This window comes from Ciconia boyciana, chromosome 5, assembly GCF_034638445.1.
Source record: "Ciconia boyciana chromosome 5, ASM3463844v1, whole genome shotgun sequence".
NCBI classification, from domain to species: Eukaryota; Metazoa; Chordata; class Aves; order Ciconiiformes; family Ciconiidae; genus Ciconia; species Ciconia boyciana.
The window spans coordinates 49338650-49359218 of NC_132938.1; the positions used below are offsets into that span (position 1 = coordinate 49338650).

Here is a 20569-nt window from a genome sequence, read left to right on the forward strand (position 1 = left end):
CCTTGGAATTTACTATCAAAGGGTATTTTACCAGAAACTTGTGATCAGGCACCAGGTGATTGCTTCCCAGATACTTTCCACAGAGCCCACTGCTCCAAAGATTTGTATTTTGGGGCTTCAACCCTGTTCGTGTGGATGTTTTATCTGGGGGCTTTTCTATATACTTTCAGGAATTATTTACCTGATCTCAGCTCTTGGCCACCTGGCGCGTTCTGCGCTCTTCCTGACTGTTTCTGCGCGGGATGGGGGTGGCCTTCCCTCTGCCACCAATGCAGCCGTCACAGTAAACATCCTTCAGACTGCTTCAGCCCCTGCCATATTTGAGAGATCCCGGTATACTTTTTCTGTTCCTGAAGATGCACCTGAAGACAGCCTGATCGGCAGCGTAAAGGCCAGAGAGCCTCCAAGTAAGTTACATGCTCAGTCAGAGATTACATTGCATTTTTGTTGTGACCATTAACTGGATATAGCTGCAGATAATTTTTTTTTTTAAAAACTTCCATATTGTTATTATTTCAGTCTGACAAGCATTAAATAGTTATTTACTGTTGGTATTTACAGCAACTGGTGTAATTGCTGCTGTATCAGGATACTCTTCAGAACAGATAGAAATTCGTGGTACTCTCCTTGGTAGTCCACGGGGATTGGCAACTGCCTCCATTTTCTTCCAGATGGATTTCTATAATTGTAAATGGGGAGATGGGAAGCATGTTGTGAAAGTGTAAGGAAGGGTCTGTGTGACGGTGTGGCTTGTGTTGAAGCATTAGCCATGCAAGACAAATCTCAGAGCAATACTCATGATCAGAGAGTATTCAGAAGTTTCAGAGAATCTATATGAAGTGCTGCTGCAAAAAAACCCCACAACATCCCCCCCCCCAAAAAAAAAAAAACCCAACCCAAACAAACAAACAAAACCAACCCACCCTCCCCACCCCCCCATTTTCTGGACTTAAGTTGTAAAGTCCAGGTGAATGTTTATGGGACCTTTTGAAAATGTATTTAATCCATTTGGTTTCGTTATCATTTTTAGAGGGAAATGGGTTAGCTCCTGCCAGGCCATAATCATAAGAGACCCTGTCCTGAGAGCCATATATATTTGGTTCCTGTGCAGAGCAGTGGGAGCCGAGTCCACATACCAGCTTAATGATGGATCTGTACATGTAAGGTGGTAGAGGCAGAGGTTTTATATAAGTTTGATTAGTCAGGTCCTCACATTTTTTTCTTCTTGGAAGGACAGTGCATTGACCACTGTCCTCAGGGTGAGGTAGCACCTGCGGAGCAGCCTTGGTAAGAAGCCTGAACCTTTAGATAGTTTTGCTTTAGGAAGCATCTGATGTATAAGGATTATAGCAATGGTCATCCGTGAACAGTAAGTTCAGTAAAATGCAGTTCTTTCAGAGAACTGCCACCTGTTTTATTCCTTGCTATAGTGAATGCCTGTGTGTAGTGAAATTACTCCCATAAGACTAATTTATAGGAGTGTTTTTTCTATGTTTTAGATCAGGGAAAAACTGTTTTTTCTATATTTTAGATCAGGCTATTATACTATTTTCTCTATAGAGTTTTATCATACCAGTGAGATGAAAATCAAATGGTGCACAAGTGGACAAACTATATACAGTCATATTTTACTGAAGGACTCCAGGGACAGGAAGAAGGAAGCATAAAAAGCCCAAGAAAGTCAAACATCTGTGTAGCTTACATTTATTCCGCTGAATTTAACAGCATGCATTCTTCACAGATGTTCTTACAAACCTTCGTGTTATCACTTCCATATTTTTTTACATTTTTTGTTGTTATTTCAATTTCTAGATTCTTTAGAAGTTGTTTCTTACAGAATTTCCTCCGGTGATCCACATGGAAAATTCTCTATTGACCCCCAGTTTGGTATCATCCGCTCCAAAAAACAGCTTGACCATGAAACTCAGTCTGTTGTGGTGCTCACCGTTCAGTCACAGCTGGGTAACTCCTCTGTCTACAGTAGCACCCAGGTCAACATATCTGTGATAGATATTAATGACAACCCTCCGGTATTTCTTACCAAATCTGATAAGGTAACTATTTCACATACCCAGCCTCCTGGCACTGCTGTCTACATTGCTCATGCAGAAGACAAAGACAGTGGCCTAAATGGGGCAATCAAATATAGTATTGCAAGCAAGCAGTCAAATGCATTTAGCATTGATCCAAGCCTTGGAGTAGTAAACCTCACCAGGACAGTGTTTGCGGATAGGCAGCAGGAATATACTCTGCACATAGCAGCTGAAGACTGTGGAAGTCCTCCTCTGACTTCTTTGCTGATGTTGACGGTGATTATTGAAGAGCAGAAGATGGGCCCTACTTTGGTTTTTCAAAACTTGGTGTATCAAGTAGAAATCAGTGAAGCTACCTCTCCAGGTGCCCAAATCCTTCAGGTTCAAGCCCACTCACTTGATCCACCCAGCGTCACTTCGAAGCTGACGTATTCCTTAGAGCCTAACACAGATTCTGTTGCATTTGGAATCAGCTCCGATACTGGCTGGATTTATCTTCGGAAACATTTGGACTACGAATGTGCGCAGATACTAAGTTTTAGAGCCCTGGTCAGCACCTCTGAGGATGAAAACCTGAGGCAAAATACAAGTACATCAGTAATAGTTAATGTCCTGGATGAAAATGATAATTCTCCCATGTTTATGCGTGAGAGCTACTTCTTTGAAGTGGAGGAAAATCCAGTTCCCAGCGGTGTGGCCGGCACCATTACAGCTATTGACAAAGACTCGGGAAGAAATGGACAACTTTCCTATTTCCTCTTGTCTGATGGAAAGTATTTCAAGATGAATTCCAACACAGGTAGCATTTTATGATTTGTAATCTGCCTAATATTGCTTTTGGAAAGCAGCCTTCCCTAAGGGAATGGAAGTAAAGTGTAAAGCTTTCAGGAACTGCTGTGAATCTCTTGGGTTGATATGTGAATGTTGTAACTCAGAGCTTCACAATTTGGGGAATGAAATAAATCTAATACATGTTCATGAAGAATGAGCTAATCCTTAGGATTTGATTCTTTCATGACTTCATTCTGGTCACTTGGTCATAAGTTTCAGTGTTTGACTGTAACAAATTAAAAGAAGGAGTTTTAAGTTATAGCTTCAATAGCTCGTATGAGGAACTTAATTGCCTGTGAACAAGTACAGTTGAAAAGTACAGATCAGCCATAAATAACTGTAAAGGTAACTATGACATTTGACAGTTACAGTGATTTACAATATTTGTGAAAACTTCTGTAAGTTACATCAAAACTGAGTTCATGTTGTACATGGCACCACAGAAATCAGAGTGGCTGAGAGAAATTTTTCATGGCACAGGGTGTACTCTGCAGTGAATCCCAAATGCCTTGAGTAATAGGTACTATGTCCACACAGTATAACACCACAGACCACAGCGTGGAGAGCCCAGAGGAAGGGAATCCTGTAAGGAGCACTGTAAATAATCTGGTTTAGCAAAATGATACGTAGCGAGCAAAGATCTGCTGTTTAAAGTTCCTGTTCGCAGATGTCCTGTCCTCATGGGGAGTGAATAAGCTCTCCTAGAATTTCTGTGTATGAATCTCAAAATAAAATTGTCATTTCAAAGCAGGTTCCTGTTGACTACGTTTATGGACGTTTAAAGGCAAACAGAGTACTAGGGAAACCAAGAAGATCTTAAAATAATATGTGGTTATCCTTGTGAAGGACTTTGGTCAACCACAAATCTACAGCTATAATGAATATGATTGAGCAGATGGAGAGAAGATTGGGTCAGACTTATTCGCTGGGTTTACCAGAGTGTATAGGAGACATAAAGGTTCCTGATTAATGTACAGATGTTATGTTGAGAATTTCCTAACCTAGGGGCATAATAAAGGCCATTTGTCAGCAGTTAAAACCCTGTGCTCATATATTATCTGTCCTGAAGTGTGGTGAAGAAAAGGCTGGATGGATTTCTTTGGAAGGTCATCACGTTGGTTCATACTGTTTTACACCTTTGCTGCGGGGCATCTGCTGTACAGTAAAGGATGTAACATGGTACTAAAGTACAAGTGCAAACTGTGATTGACAGCACGTTTCTGTGGAATGGAGCTTGGAAAGCTGAGGTTTTAATGTCAGCAGTAAGGGGTATGAGAAGACATGTATCATTATTTCACTTTAAATTAAATGTATAATTGCATGCAGTAAGATGAGCGCTAGCATATAGTAAATATCTAACTCCCTTTCTCCTTCGTTTTCTTTGTCCGTCAGGTGAAATCATAAACTGGGTCGCACTAGACCGTGAAAAACAAGCTCACCACCGGCTGACCGTGCTAGTGACCGATCACGGGTCACCGCGGCTGAACGCCACAACCGCTGTGTACATCGCGGTGAGGGACCTCAACGACAACGGGCCCCTCTTCCCCCAGGCGGCCCCCGGGCGGGAGCTGCGCCTCAAGGTGGGTGCTGCCGGCGGGCGCGCTGCCTTGCTCCGAGCACCACCCCGTGGCCGGAGCCCCAGTCCCCCGCTGTGACACAGCGACAGCGCGGCACCAAAGTAGAAGCGTGACCCGTTCTTAATTGAGACTCGGGTATATTCGGGAATTTCAAAATTTAGCAGATGGTTGCACTTCTCCACCTTGTGTACTGTTAGATGTGAAGGATATACGTGTATAGTCTTATTTATGTACGCGGTAGAATCTCTTTTAATTTCTGACTCTTGAGTCCGCTGTACTAAAGATTGTTGAATTGGCAACACATACAGACTGTAACAGAGGATTGCTAGAACTGTATTATTTAACCATTTCCTGAAATGCTCTTTGCACTGACGGTAAATATTACTGAAATGGAAAATAGAGCAACAGCTAAACTCTTGTGTTATGGCAAGGAATTTATTTTAAGATGCGCTGTTATCCATGTATATTTGCAAATTATTTATGAACTGCTTGATGACAGGTTTTGGAAGGGCAGCCGTCAGGGACACTTATTACCACTGTCTTTGCAAAAGACTTTGATTCTGGAAACAACGGTGTTGTATTATATTCAATAGAATCAGGTAAGAATTTAAAGTGTTATTCATAAGAAAAGATAAGAATTTAAAGTGTTATTCATAAGAAAAGATGCATTGAAATAACTAGAGATTTAGAGGTGCCATGTACACATACAGGATTTTATGTCTATTTTGTGTCTGTTAGAATAAAGGTGCCTGTGTAAATAGCAATCAGGGCCATCACATGTCTTATGAAGTACCTAAGGAGGTGGAAGCAGCTACCTTTCCTCCCTTCCCCCTCTGCCCCATCTTCCCAGGGGTTTGGTTGCTTGTGTGGCCAGCCAGAGAGCATTGAAACAGCACTCAGAAAAGATTGGGACCGTGATCTTGTACTGTACAGTTTAGTCTTTCAGTCAGTTGTTTAACATCTTAAAGGAAAGATGATCTCCCTTTTCCCATGACCAATTGAAAATTTTCCTGCTAAAGGAACGCTTCATGACAGTCAGAGACAGGGTTCAGAAGGATCAGCAGATAATCTGGGCAAACAATGAGGCTTGTGGTTTTTAGTTCATGTTTCACCCTTTGTTTAGCAGTGTATTAGCCTGACATAGCGTGGCTGCTTAAAAACACTTCTCTTTAGTTTTCCTGTAATTCCTACATGTAGTAGTTCACTTCTGGGGTAAGCTATAGGATCCAGTTTTGTTTGCAGTGAAGTCAGTAACAGAACAGTCCTAAACACTGCTAAAGAGAGACATAGATGTGATCTCTGTTTTTGCCACATACCACTTGCTCTGCTTCTATGCAAGAGAGAACTCCGTCTGTAACCAGAGAGGAAAATGTGTCTGTTCCTCCTGCTTTGCTTCACTATTGGTTCAAAACAGCAAGAGATGCCAAGAACAGAACTATTTCTTTTATTTTGGTATCTGCTCTATTCTACCAGCTTGATGTAATCAATACTTTTAAAGCTTGGTTTTTGTAGTGTATGGTAATTTGCACATAGAGCATACTGTTTCATCAGAGCAAGAAAACATTTCCAGTATTTCCATCCACTCAGTGCATTTCCTCACGTGTTCCTTTCTGTGTAGGCAGGGCTCAAATGTAGGCTCAGTTGGTTTAAACTCATTACAATTATTTGTCACTGCAGAGTAAGGAACAAAATACTGCAAAGCTACATTACTCCTTACTCTTAAAGAGCAAGGGGATCTGTAGCCTCTTCTTGCCAAGGCTGAAATTACCAAAAGATTCCCGTGGATTATGTTATACCGTGTCTTTATGTACCCTTTTGACTTCTGTGGAGTAATGGAAGGACTTTAAGATCCAAATCCACAAGGGCCAGAGAACTAACTCTGCACTCTTCCACCAAGAGATGCTTAAAAAAATGAGACATTTAACAACTCTGTTGAAAATTTTGCAGTTGAAATATATGTAGATAATAAAAGACTGTCGGGTCAGTTTATGGCCATGCTATTATTCCCTTAATTTGTATACAAGTGACTGCCTCTTCCAGAGGGAATTGAAGAGAATTGTAGACTCCTGCATTGTGAATAATAGTATTTTGCATGAAATGATCCCCCTTAAGAAAAAGGGAATGAGTAGTACCCAGCCCTTTGTTTGAAGGGTGATGGCCAGGCAACACGGGAAGTGTTCTTCAGGGGTCTCTGTCTGTCTGTATATCTAACTATGTCCCTTTCCTTCAAACAGCACATTGGATTTTCTTACTGGCTTCACTTTAGAGCCCCAGAGGGGAGTAAGTAAGAGTTCAAATTATAAAAATGACTAGCAACACAAAATATGACTGGTCTTGCAAATGCTGTCTCTAGAAGGAACAAAAGGATAAAAACAGCAGCAAAAAAAACACTAAAAGAGCCCTCCCAGCCTTGGAACTAGATATTTTCCCGATAAACAAATCCAGAAACAGCTGAGCTTCTCTGATACTAATTTTTGTTTTTGTTGTTAGTTGGCTCACAGCCTTTAACATCTGGTCTTCTGTTTCATGGTGAAGTTCTTGCCTGGTTTATATTTAAAATAGTATTTTCTAGTTCTGGGACATTGTTCCGTACTAAAATATGAAGAAGAAATATAATCTGATTTACAGCCATATTTGTTAAACACAAAGACATCAGGTTAATTGGAGGACTGCATGCAGGCCAGTGCTCTTTTCAACAGCTGAGGGACTGCCACAAGATTACAAACTATGAGTGTCAGTGTCAGCTGTTAAGCTTGTAAGAGTCACTGGGTAATTTTTAATGTTCTTGAGACCTTAAAGAAATGCCAAGATAGCAGCAATAGATTAAGCTATGCAGGAGGGCTAATGACAAATGTCAACAAATTACATAAGGAAAAATCTGTAAAAGAACTATGAGGTTTACACAACAGATGAATTTTAGCCTTCAGAGGAGAAGTGTGTCCTCCAAAATGCCCTCCCTCTTCCCAGAAAATCAAAACAAATCATCCTTAAACACTCATGTGTATGGAAATGCATGATCGTATGGCCATACCTCCACTTTTGTGTTATCACTGAAAGAGTAACCCAATTCAGAGGGAAGTGAATCCCGGCTATGTGTACCGTTCCTTAGTGATGCAATTGCAAAGTGATTGCCTGGCCTTCTTTACGACTGTCAATAGGTTATAGTATAGCATTTATAACAAAAATTAGTCTGTATTTGTAGTGCATCATAAAATATTGCTTTGCGTGTTAAGACTACCACTGGCAAAGTAGAGGCTTTTACAGTTATATTTGGACCAATTCTGTGGATGCATTAGCACTTGACCACCAGAGTGCTAGGAGAAGCCCAATTTACACTGCTAATGCACAGGAATTGGCAAGTGTTGTACGTATGTCTGTGGACAAGTACTTGTTCTTTAGGGTGATTTGCAAGCAGCATGCAGGGAACATTCCTAGACTTGCAGAGGACTGCGTTTCTGTAGCAGCCCCACAGTGTTCAAGCTCTTTAGGAGCCATGGCTTCCTCTTTTCTGTTAAGAGAAACAACTTTTCTTTCATCTCAAAGGAGAATGAGCTGGCCAAGGCACTAAGTATTTTTAAACCTAGGAAACGTATAGTTCTTCAGGAAATTAGGTAAAAATATGTAGCTAACTATCACTGCATACTGAGGTCACGAATATCTGAGAAAACTCTAGTGTTACTTTCTGTCTGCTTCCTGGGCCATTTTGCCTGAATGCCAGTCCCCGGAAGGCTTGAATGTTCTGCCGAAGTTCACAGCCACACATTGCCTGGGGTTTCTCAGGCCACCATTTTTGTCCAGAACTGCAGTTTCTGTGATTATGTTTGAGAGCACAGAGTTGAGAAAGTGCCTGGGCTTTGGAGAACCTCATGTAAATGAAAGCCTGGCTGACAGGTTGGACAATGCAGAGGTGGAAAATTTAAGTGAAAAAGAGTATCCGTTTATCGGCAGGTTAGGGTAGAGTTGCAAGCACAAGAAGAGACTGGGGCCATTAAAGTCTAGTTATAGAGAGATTTAATTTTTTTTCTGTTCCATGCTTCATCTGCTCTTTTCCGTTTCCTTCTTTCTTATCCATTTCTCCTATACTTTCTTCCTTTTCCCTTCATACAAAAGGGGACATCTTTAGGGTGTATGATATAAGCAGCAGTTGCCTAATTCGGGTGACTTACGGAGACGAAAGCTGAGCAAATATTTCTGGAAGTGCAGGGAGCATAAGCTTTTAGAGCAATGACTGACATGCTCTTTGAGTGTAAAATTTAAAACGGCCTTTTCCCTTATTCCTCACTTTGAACTTGCAAAAGAGTGAGGAGGAAGATTTGGAGTGTATTTAGAAAGTGAGCAAGCTACCACTCGCATGCACTCGCCCTTGGTGATCTTGGGCAAAAGTATTCAAAAGTGGTCTTATCTCTTCTCTTAGTACATGTCATCTATTAAATCAATTGAAAAGCAAGATCTGTCTTTAAGTAGGCTTTTGAAATTCTGAAATTAAATAAATCGCTTTAGCTACAAAATGTAGCATAAAAGTTTGATTAGTCTGTCTGTAGATGAAGGGAAATCCATTTCATAAGGGTTTTTTTCTTGAAGTTTTTTCTGATTTGGAATCGAATGGCTACACTTTGAGATTGTCGATGAATAAATTAAAAAGTAGACTGGTAAAAATACCAGAAAAATAGAAATAAGATGTTTCAGTTTTGACTGTCTTTATAGTGCAGTACCAGATAAAAAAGATGAAAATGAGAAACACTTCCAAAATGGAAGTCCCAAGGGGTTCTGGTTTTATACAGTATCTCTTTCCAACATTACCAGACTTTTCTGTACTTTTATCGCCACCAAAATACATGCAAAACTGACTGTTTCATGCAATATTTGGATTTTAGTGGACTTGTAGTCTCTAGTGAATAATGCCATTGGTAATTTCTTTTCTGACCAGCTCCCTTTTATTTTATTCAAAAATGTAGATTCTGACCATTCCTTTCCTTTCTCCTATCAAACAAGCTTCAACCCTTCAGAAGCTCTGTGGCTGACACCTATTTCAGTTGAGCTTAGCTATCTATGTTCTGCTACTTGAAACAGAAAAATAAGTATTGGTCTTTACGCTGTTGGTCTTTATGCTACTTGCTCTTGGTCTTTATGTACTGACTATCCTCATCACTGCTGAAGCAAGGGTGAATCCTCAGAGCCTCATGCTCAGATTGCAATTATGTACTTGAAATGTTTTTGTTCTCTGATTATTTTTTTTTTTAAACTATTTTTTATTTTTGATTCAGTTTGGTAACTGTAGCTCCGTTTTGGTAGAAAAACGAAGGGAATAGTTTTTGTGCGCTTCTGTTTACTGTTTTCTTTTTCTTGTTAGCTCTCCCTATCCATTATTTTAAACATCAGTTTTAGCAAAATGTTAAAAATATATGCATGCAATTCACATTATGTGTTCTGTTTTTCATATCTTCTCTGCCTTTTGCTTAGCTGGGATTTGTGTCATGAAACATTATATGGAACAAAATAGCATATCTGTGAATGTAGACATGCTATTGGGACCTAAACCAGGAAAGTAACCAAAAGCTATTTATGAAAATAGTAATATAGTAGCATTAATATTTTGAAACTATCATGAAAAATGCAGAATGCAGGACTGTCTCATTCAATATAATTGTCTCTACATATTGTTTCCTTTTGTTGGCAATTTCCTCGTTACGTTCCAGACTGCAAGAGTCAACCCAGAAGGGACTCATGGAGTATTAGAAACCTATAGTCAGTCAAAAATAACAGAACAATATTGGAAAAAACTCCTATTTGTTGATTGTGAAAACCCTGTTTTCTAACTAGTCTGCTCAGTGTTTTTTCAAATTCTACAGGTGCAAGTATTTTACAGTTGCAGGTGAGGTGATTGGATACAAAAATGAACGTCTATATGTACAGCTAACTAATTTGCATGTGCAGATTTGGAGAACATAAACAGCTTCATGCTCACTTAGGTGCCTATGGAAATATAGTTCTTGATGGGTGTTTTGTGTACTACATCTGCAATGAATTTATTTTTACTACAGTTGCTTATTAAAATAGCAGCTGTTATGCTGCATGACTTCGTTTAACCCACTAGCCCACCTTATTAGAAATTCACATAGCAAAAAGTTGTTTGCATAGTATTGTGAGAGAGAAGTAGTTATGACAAATTTGATTTTCTCAGTTTCTGGTAAGGTATATCCAGTAATAGATACTTTCCCATTTTACTAAAAATTGGAGAGTAATTTGTATTGCATTCCTTGAAAATGGGGGAGGTGGGTGTTGGTCTCTTTTCCCAAGTAACAAGTAGTAGGACAAGAGGAAATGGCCTCAGGTTGTGCCAAGGGAGGTTTAAACTGGATATTAGGAAAAATTTCTTCACTGAAAGGGTTATCAAGCATTGGAACAGGCTGTCCAGGGAAGTGGTTGAGTCGCCATCCCTGGAGGTATTTAAAAGACGTGTAGATGTGGTGCTCAGGGACATGGTTTAGTGGTGGACTTGGCAGTGCTAGGTTTACGGTTGGACTCTATGATCTTAAGGGTCTTTTCCAACCTAAATGATTCTGTGATTCTAAGTCACAAATTGCTATTTACTCTTCTATGGTAGAATTTTTCTTTGCAACTCTAGAACAAATGTAATATGATGTAGCTGCAAGTAGTAATTTTAATTGGAAGTTGCTTGTTATTAGCATGCGACCAGTCCTTGATGAAGGATGTAAGCATAATTTCCAATATTCACATGTCACTGCAACAATTTACTGTAAGATTTTAGGTATCGCCAGTTAGCTCCTGGTTCAGAGCACAGGCAGGGCAGGCAGCATCACCGCCATTACGGTGTCTTAGGGGTAGATAGGGCTCTTTGCTGACCCATAGTCTGCAAGGCACATGAGCCAGCTGTGTATCCAGCATCACCTACTTGACCCTTCATGCCAGTTCAGAGACTAAGACTTAATTCTTTCTCCGGCCCAGCCTGCCAACTTATGTTGGAAGTAGGAGTACCAGTCCTGGGGTGTCTGCTGCTCTCCTGATGCACACACCATTGGTGTGAATAACATTGGTATGAAATTGAGCAGTTGCTTTAGTACTCCATAGCATTTGTCTCTGTAGCTTTCTAAATCCAGAGCAAGTGGTTTATAATAACTATGTACTCGATGAAGGAAGAAGAGGTGAACCACATGAGCCAGAGAGATCCAAATGAGTGCAGCAGGTTCCCTTTCCTCTGGGTCCTGCTCTTTCTTACTGTTAACTGCAATGTTCAGTACTATGGAGGCAAGCTGAAGAGATCTGCAATAACTCATATCCATTTTTTTCCTTATAGAAGAGGATATAGGATACTTCCAGATTGATGCTGTCAGTGGGGAGTTAAGAACAACTCGGTCTCTGTCACATGCTGAGAGATCAGACTACAGAATGATGGTCACAGCCAGGGACCAGGGGATGCCTTCACTTCAAGGACATGCTGCTGTTTACATCCAGGTACTTGTTTATGTTGTATGGATAGAACAGTTACGTTAGATACTTAGTTTCTTTGAAAAAACAATTTTGGGAGAAGCTAGGGAAATAAGCTGAAGAAAGGAAGAAGATCAAAATTATAAGCACCTTGTCTAATGGTAATTTTCTTTAGCTGTTTTCCTGTTGAGGGAGGCAATGAGAAGGCAGACTCATTTTGATTTGTTAAGAATACATGACAGCATTCTGGGTTGTCTTGCAAATAGATGATGTTTGTGCTTTAGTAGGGAGTCATTATGAACACTAGAAAAGAGAAGGAAAATATCCAGGTAGGCAGAATGAAAAGCAAGTATCAGGAGGGACTGAAAGTGGGGGAGAGAGTAGATATTTTTTTTCTCCACTATATTACTCTCTTTTCTGTCTCTGTAACCCAGTATAAGGATAGCTCATTCCTTTGTGCTGGTTTATACAGGGCTGCTCTGCACGGGAGTGTGAAATCCAGCGTGTGCTCTTTCCACAGCCAGCCACCTGCTGTTCATTGAGCCGCAGTGGGGCTGCTTTGTCCAGGCCGCCTGTGCGCTCCATTATCAGAGGTTGAATGTCACTGAGGCTGCTATTTTCATGTCACCCAAAAGATGGTTAATTTTGGATAGCTTGGAAAAAAAATGCTTCAGTCAAGACAAGGCAAATGCAGCTCCCACAGTTAAAGAGATTCTTTCATTTTAAAGCATTAACTTGAAACACTGCAGCAATCCGTAATGAATGAAACCCTAAAATGACATACACAACCCTCAAAAAAACCCAGCTGTTTGTGTTTGGCAAACTGCATAACGTACCGTGCTTTCTTTGTCACATCTGTCCCTGTGATGCTGTCCTATGTAGAAAGACAGTTGAAGTGTTTCAGAGTAGGGGCAGAGATAGCAGTATTCAAGTCATCTGTCTTTGGACCTGTGTGATTCAGAGAGTGAGAGACAGTCTTGTCCCTTTTTTTAACGTGGGAATGAAAGGTAGAGTTACAGAAGGACTGGCCAAGGACTATTTGAACTCTTACGGAGCATGTTGAGTTTTGTTCTCTGGCTTTGAGGCTTACTTAGGATAAATATAGTCACAAATAATAAATGATTAAACTCTCAATTAAGGAGAACAATTTTCATTACACTATTCATAATAACAATGGGAAAATATTGCAGTCTTCGTGCTTTTTTTGCAGGTAATCCCACTTCCCAACGGGAGATCTGTCTTCTCACAGGATTTCAAGCACTTTGTCGTACCTGAAAATTTTAAACCTGCACAAGTGTTGAATTCTCTGAAATGGCCTGATAATCATCTAGCAACTAACAGGAAACTGCATTTCAGTATTGCTAAAGATGAAGATGATGTTCATTTTGAAATAGATAGCTTGACAGGAGACCTTTTTCTTTCCAAGGAACTTGACTATGAAACAGCTTCGCACTTCCTTTTGCAAGTTATTATAAAGGATTATAATCATAATCCTCCACAGAATAACACTATCTTCCTAAGTATCGATGTAGAAGATCAGAATGATCATTCTCCATATTTTCAAGATGACTTTGTAGTGATTGGCGTAGAGGAAAATGTACCTGTTGGCACTCTGGTTTACACATTCAATGCAAAAGATGGAGATGGCAGTTTTCTGAACAGCAAAATACAGTATTCCCTAGAAATGAGTAACATGGGTGAAAATCCATTTCTTATTCACCCTTCATATGGCACGTTGACCACAGCTTTTCCACTAGACAGGGAGATTACTCGCTCTGTGATCCTTACAGTGTCTGCGGCAGACCAGGCAATAAATCTGACTGATCGCAGGCTTGATTCCCTGGCTGTGAAAATTGTTATTTTAGATATCAATGACAACAGTCCCAGTTTTACGTCTTCGCCTCTTTCCTATGTCTTGGAGGATGTGGAGGTGGGCTTCCTTGTGCACCGCATAATTGCAAAGGATCCTGATGAGGGAAGAAATGGACAAGTTACATATCACATTCTTTCAGGCAATGAAAACAAAGCATTTGTATTGGATAAAATCACAGGTACTGTAACTTCTGTTCTCTGGAGTTTCTTGTATTGTGTTTCTCACAGTAATAGTTGGGAGTGCATACAATGCAATACTGAAATACCACATTACTATGGTGCTCTACCCAGGTGACTTATTGTCCTCGGGGGTGAGTACCCTGGGCAGAGCACCACACGAGCATGGCAGTACTATGTCCAGTAGGCAAGCTCAGCGAGACTCAGCTCAAAAATTTCTGCATGACACTATTACTGTGTTGTGTAGATGTACCGGGGTGCCTTCCAATAGAGCATTAAGGAATGCGGGAAGAAAGTGTGTGCAGTGAAATACTTCATCCTGATTTTGGTATGATGCACACTTAAAGCATGTGCACACACATAAGTTGCTATGCGTACACATGAGGAAAGGCAAAGTTAAGATCAAGGAATGTGCAGTATGCTGTGGGTGGAACATGTTCAGTGGAGGCTCAAAGTGCTGATGAATTTCATTCTTCAGCCCTCTGAAATTCTCTGGTTCCTGAATGGGTGCTGTAACTACTATACCATCTGCACACAAATGCAAATCTCACCCTAATAGTTGCAATATTTTCTGGTTCTTATTCTGATTTTGAATCCATTATGTGATACAGCTGACACTGATTTGTAGAGCTCCTAATTGCATAACTTATGGGCAAAAGGAGACAAATACTTAAGTTAAATGAAGTTAAAAAGTTAAGCCCAAAGTTAAATAAAAAGGAACCTCTGAACTTCACTTGAATATTCCATGAATCACAGTTTCCCTTGATGTCAAAATGAGTATTTCTGGGCCAACTAGCACTCTAAAGGGAATCACAGGTAATGATTGACTCCAAAGTCTGGAAGCCTTGCAGCAGTGGCACAGCATGCACGGTGATGCTACACTGAAGCTGTGAGTGCTGGAACAACTAGGATCCTAACCTGGACCAGCATACTTTTTTAATACCTTCTTTCTTTGTAATAGGACTCTTAACTACAGCCCAGCTTCTGGACCGTGAGATTCAGGAGCGTTACAGTTTGACAATCATGGCTCTTGATGACGGCAGCCCAGCTCTCTCCGCCACGCAGGTTCTAACTGTCATTGTTCTTGATGTGAATGATGAGACCCCGATATTTCTGAAGCAACTTTACAAGACTGCAGTTCGTGAAAACCAAGATCCAGGGGAGTTTGTCGTAAAGGTGGAAGCTGTGGACAGAGATGCAGGTAATTTCTGTCCTTTTGCTATTAATTTCATTGTGGACCATAGTAGGCTGATCAAATCTTGCTGCCTGCTGTGCTTGCGTGTACAGCTGTTGTGCTTTTCCTGAGGTAATGTATGAGTTTTGAGTTTCAAAACATGGCTTTTGGTTCAGACCCTTAACCTTTATTCAGGGCTTGGAGGTATTCTGACTTGCATACTGGGGTAGCTTCAGCTCTGACTGGTGCTTAAATGTAAAATGTGTGCTTGCATGATGCAAAGTAGCTCAGCATACTGTAGCTTTCATGTGAAGATAGCCAGCGTGCCCTAGTTATAAACCAGAAAACAATGTTCAGCTCAGTTAAAGGTAATATTTGAACGTTTTGTTGCTCTCAATCAGAGCGTTTTGAATAGTTTTAAAACAGTTCACTAGAGAAGGGTCCTGGTTTTGTAACAGAAGCGGCAAATATGCACTAATCTTTTCTGACCAGAGAGGGGCACTGTCATCCAAGATTTTCCAGCTAGTTGAGCTGTGAAGGGATGGTGGAAGCCGCTCTGGATTTCAAATAGGGTTTTACATACATAAGAATGTTAATGCATTGCTTTTCAAACATACGCAGAATGGATCAGTAAGAAGGGGTGGTTCATATGCTCTTTGAATCACAGGTGAGGACTAAATGTGAGAGAGTCTTTGCTAAGCAACAAAAAATTCCCTCCAGTTCTTCAACTACCTGCTCTTTTGAAATATCTAAAATGCATATGATGTTACAGGTAGCCTGTGTGCTGGAGAGAATCTTATCTTAAGTAATACCACGCACAGTGCATACAGTTGGTGTAACATGAAGCAGTTACACAGAGTCTGTGGTCTGCAGTAAAGATAAAATCTGGAAAGAGAATTAAATATGATGATACTGCTGCAATTGGCTCAAAGGTTGTCTCAACTCCGTGAGTGACTTTCTTTTTACTGTGGGTTCACCTTCTGCACATCTTTAGAATTGTTTAAGGTTGTGCTATCCAAAAACATAGATAAAACAATAGATCTTGTTAGCAAAATAATTTTCTCTATTCAGTAAGATTTGTCATTTTAATGTAGAGCACGTATTGATTACAAACGGCTGATGTGAGCTCAGTAGTGGTGCTATATAGAAAAGACATTTCCCCACAAGTATGTAAAGTATTTAGAAGTTAGGAATGGGTGGGTAGCCCTGTCCATGAAAATCTTCATGACAGCTGTGCAGCATTACAGTCTACCTCTGTACCTTGCTCTTCCAAGTATTTTCTTTCTTTTGTGAATCCCACTATAAAAAAAAGGCAGTATTGGAAGTAAAAAATTGCAAGATAATAGAGAAAAGAAGTGGGAATTTACTTGAATTCCTCTCCCTCCTTTCTCCATCCCTTATATTTATTTATTGCACATCTTGTGGGAAATACAGCAGAAGGGAAATTTTGGGAGCCGTTAGGAGGAGGGAGCAGGGGTGGCTTGGCAGGGTGGAGAGGAAGGGCATTCCAAGTGTACTGGGTGGCACAGTGTGCGCCTGCCTGCGCAGACGCTTTGGGCTGGAGCACTGTTGTGGCTAATGGTTCCTTCCTGCCCTTTTTTTTTTTTTTTTTAAAGTACATTTTCCAGTAACCACAGTCCTTCTGTTGGGTCTTTTTCTCACATTTGCCTGATTTGGCCCCATGTCATGTGCGTGTAACAGTATCATTCCAAACAAATACTGAAGTGATGCTCATAAGGTAAGAAAATAGGTTTTATATAGGAGTCATATAAATATAATGCCACTCACTTTCCTTATGTTTTTGGAACAGAATTTTTGAATAAGACAACTCCTCTCATCGTCTCCTTTATTTTTTACATCACATTTTTTACTTTATTTTTATTTGCTCTTCAAATTGCAGTTCACATCCCAGTAATATTTGCGTAGGCTCAGTGGAGGACTTTCCTCCCATCACAGATTTTTTTTTTCTTCACTTCATATGTTCCCTGACTGACCACAGGGAGGAATCATTTTTACTGACAATATCAGCCATCATCAACCTTTTGTTTTATTTGTCTTTCTCCTTCATTCCCTGTGAAGGGAAGAGGGAAAGCAAGCAGCTGTCACCTTCTTTGTGTTTGACCTAAGCTTTAAGCTTTTTTTTTTTTTTTGAAATCACTACTAAAATTTTTGCTTGTAATGATTTTGTTTCACGTGGATATGCATGAAACATATTCTTCGGCCAACTCCCTCCTGCACATTACAAGAGCTGTACTTACCACAACTCTATGCCTTACTTTCTCTAAGTCCTCTTACACTGAGGGAGCTCTCCACCCGCCCCAAGGCCGACATCTAACAGTGCAACACAAGTAAATGCAAGTGTAAAGACATGTGTGATACAGGCAAATGCTGGAAACAAATCCATGGGAAAGCAAAGATACCCGCAGCGTATTTAAGATAGGTCAGGGATTTGTCTTGAGAGATGTCTTTGCAGAAGCTCTGAATGAACTGAACTAGCGTTTGTCAAGGTCTGCTTTTAAGCTGGTATGCATCTCTGTGGTTCAGTAGTTATGTCTGGAGCCTTAGGAGAAAAATCTCAGAAGGTTAATAGGGACCGCTGACTTAAGAGTTATGAGACAGGGCTTACTGCCATTCACTAGACATTGTGTCTTGCTCATATTCATGGATTATCACGGTCTTAACAAGACTACTATGATAAAGATGAGACTTGAGCCTAGATTTGGGGCAGGGAGGATATTTGTTCCCATTGCTGCTTCAGCGGTGTTGGCACTAGACATATCCACAGTGTAATGCCACAGCTGCTGCTTCCAAGAAGCTGTGGGAGCACAGGGGCTGCTCGTGCTGTGGTGAGGGAATGGGAAAAGGGGCTGAAGCTTTTCCCTGGCTGCAGCTCAGGCACCATGCATCCACCCTGCCATTTGGCCTGCAGGGAAAGGGGTCCTTGCCCCTGGCAGGTGGCAAGGATGGGGCTTAGCTCCTCTTCCAGTGTGTAATGCGCAGGAAGAAAATAGTTTGTTTCTCATTTCAGTTTGTAATTTCATCCCCCAAAATGTCACTAGCGCTACTGAGTAATTAACCAACAGGTTGGATCAAATGCAAATGTGTCAGCTGCTGTGCCATGGTATGTGAATGTGTAGAGTCATCACGCTCCGCTCTTGGGCAGGGTGTGCAGCTTTCTCCTACTGCTAGGAGTACACTCCTAGCAGCTGGATATGAGAAAGGAGGCAGTAAGTGCTTGGTAAATAAATGTAATTACACTGTCACTTATCTGTGTCCTTTAGGGGTCAAAAGATTTAATTTCAACAGTGTGTGAATAGTCAACTTGGATGGCACCTGTATGTTTTTTCGGCACTGTCTGTATCTAATGTCCATTGTGAAATCTGCCAGTGAAGGCACTGCGTTGAAGCAGTTCAGTTGGAGGAGACCAAAGGCTAATAGTTAATATCAGCCCTGCAGTGTCATGTGTCTTTTTTTCCATCTGTAGCATATTGGTGATTAAGGATAGAAAAATGCAGGCAGAGCTGTGAGTATCTTTTTAAATGTAGTTGAATGGTATCTTAATATGGGCAGATCAGATAGTGTGTGTTGGTAACCTTAAATTTTCAAGACATTCTCCTTGATTGTCCTTACCACTGTGATTTTTCTCCTTTCTTCTGGAAAGCTGGAAGGATTTCTGTAACTCATTTTTCCTTCTGCTGGGTATTGTATGAATACAATACCTCCCTTGACTTAGTTTAGGTACAAGTGCATTTACAGTAATAATTCTCTTAATCAAATTTCAGTAGCATTGTCAACTATTTAGCAAAGCTATTCAAAGGCAAACAAAGGAAGTCCTGGATGTTAAAACCTGTAGGCTGTGTTTCTTCTCTCACACTGGTTTTTCTCTGTTGACTCCAGTGCAGATTGTCCTGTTTTCAACTGCAGCAGATGAGAACAGGCAGGCAGTGTTTGACTCTGAATAGCAGTTTTCGTATGGCTGGGAGTGTGTAGTTTTCCAGGTGCACCAACTGTCCCTACCCTACTAAAAGACTGATTGTTGGTTGGAAAAACACAGAATGATTGAATGAAACTTAGAAAAATTTTTGGGGAAAAAAAAGAACGCACAATAGTACAAGCCCTTCAAGTTTAATGTAGGATTAAACTCATTAAAGTTAACAATGTAAGTGTGATGGAGATGACATTATACTTTCCTCAGAAGGGTGTTGAAACTAGAAGAAATCAGAAAGAAATTATTTTATAACCGTAATAGGTAAGAATGTGGAGTCACGTTTCTTGTTCAACTCAGGCGGAAGAGTTTGGAAGAAAGGTTTTTAAAAGCCTGTACAGTTTTAGCCTATTTCCTAGAGAAAGACAGGAAGGCTAATATCCCTGTACTGTATACAAATGGTAGGTCTGATTAGGAACTGAATGGAATTGGCATTCAGAAGAACTTGGAGGGAAGGAAACTCTTTAACCTTCCCTTCTGGAAATCCTGCATGACTTCATAAAATCAAGCAGTATCATTTCAGAGACTGGCTACAAGTGGCAGCAGTCTAAAAGGCCTGAGATGTGCTGTGGGAATGTCCACCAAATTGGCTTTTCTGTTGAAGACAACTAGGAGATGGCTACCCTGTGATGGGACTTCGGCACCTGCCTGCTCAGTGTTACGAATATTTAGAACTGGTGGGCATGCCAAGAAGTGGATGTTTTCTCTGAATGTTTATACTATTCAGTGTCGTACTGCATAGAGATACTTGCATTGGCTCTGAGTGAAGTTAAGTGGAGAACCACAGCTGCCAGAGCAGCCCAGTACTCTGCCTGACATCCTGTTGAGAAATCAACTAACTGCTTCGGGGAGAGCAGAAGACAGATGCATGGATTCCACAGTCTAAGTTAATGCTCTCTTGCACCATGTTATGTCAGCTTCTTTGGAGACATGCCCTGAATGCCTAGAAATGTTGCTGGGGTCACTTTGAGTGGCTGGAAAACTTGGGCACAAAGGAGCATCTGGACAAGGATTTTGTGCTAATGAAGAAACAGTTACTCACTGCATTAAAAATAATAATTTCATCCATAACCCATTTCCCAGGGAGGGGGAGAAGAAAGATAAAATCTATAGACCTGAATGTGAGGAGAGTGGCTGTGTTTTACTAAGACTTCCATTTTGCTTTTAAGGACTGAATTCATTGCTTCGGTATGAAATCTTACCAGGAACTGGTTATGAGAAATTTAAGATGAACTCGGACAGTGGAGAACTCGTAACAACTGCATCACTGGACAGGGAAGCCCAGGAGGTTTTTAGTATTAAAGGTAACAGTGTGAAATATTTATGAGTGCCTGTAAAATGGGAAGTGAGAATGGGTGTGGTATTACTATCAGCATTACCTTTTTTCATGCCGTCTGAATTAGATGGAAGTGGTAAGATATGCAGGTACAGAAGAGCACATGCTTTTTGCATAGCACAAATAACTTTCCTATTC

The 20569-nt window shown here is 40.6% G+C and overlaps 1 protein-coding gene across 1 annotated transcript in view; it reads left to right on the forward strand.

The window, feature by feature from the left end:
- The window catches only part of DCHS2 (dachsous cadherin-related 2), a 79496-nt gene that overhangs the window by 33202 nt on the left and 25725 nt on the right, over positions 1–20569 (forward strand). The window contains 8 exon segments of the mRNA XM_072863398.1: positions 171–407; positions 1813–2901; positions 4200–4444; positions 4941–5040; positions 11757–11914; positions 13098–13938; positions 14898–15137; positions 20265–20399. Coding sequence (XP_072719499.1) covers positions 171–407; positions 1813–2901; positions 4200–4444; positions 4941–5040; positions 11757–11914; positions 13098–13938; positions 14898–15137; positions 20265–20399 — 3045 coding nt within the window.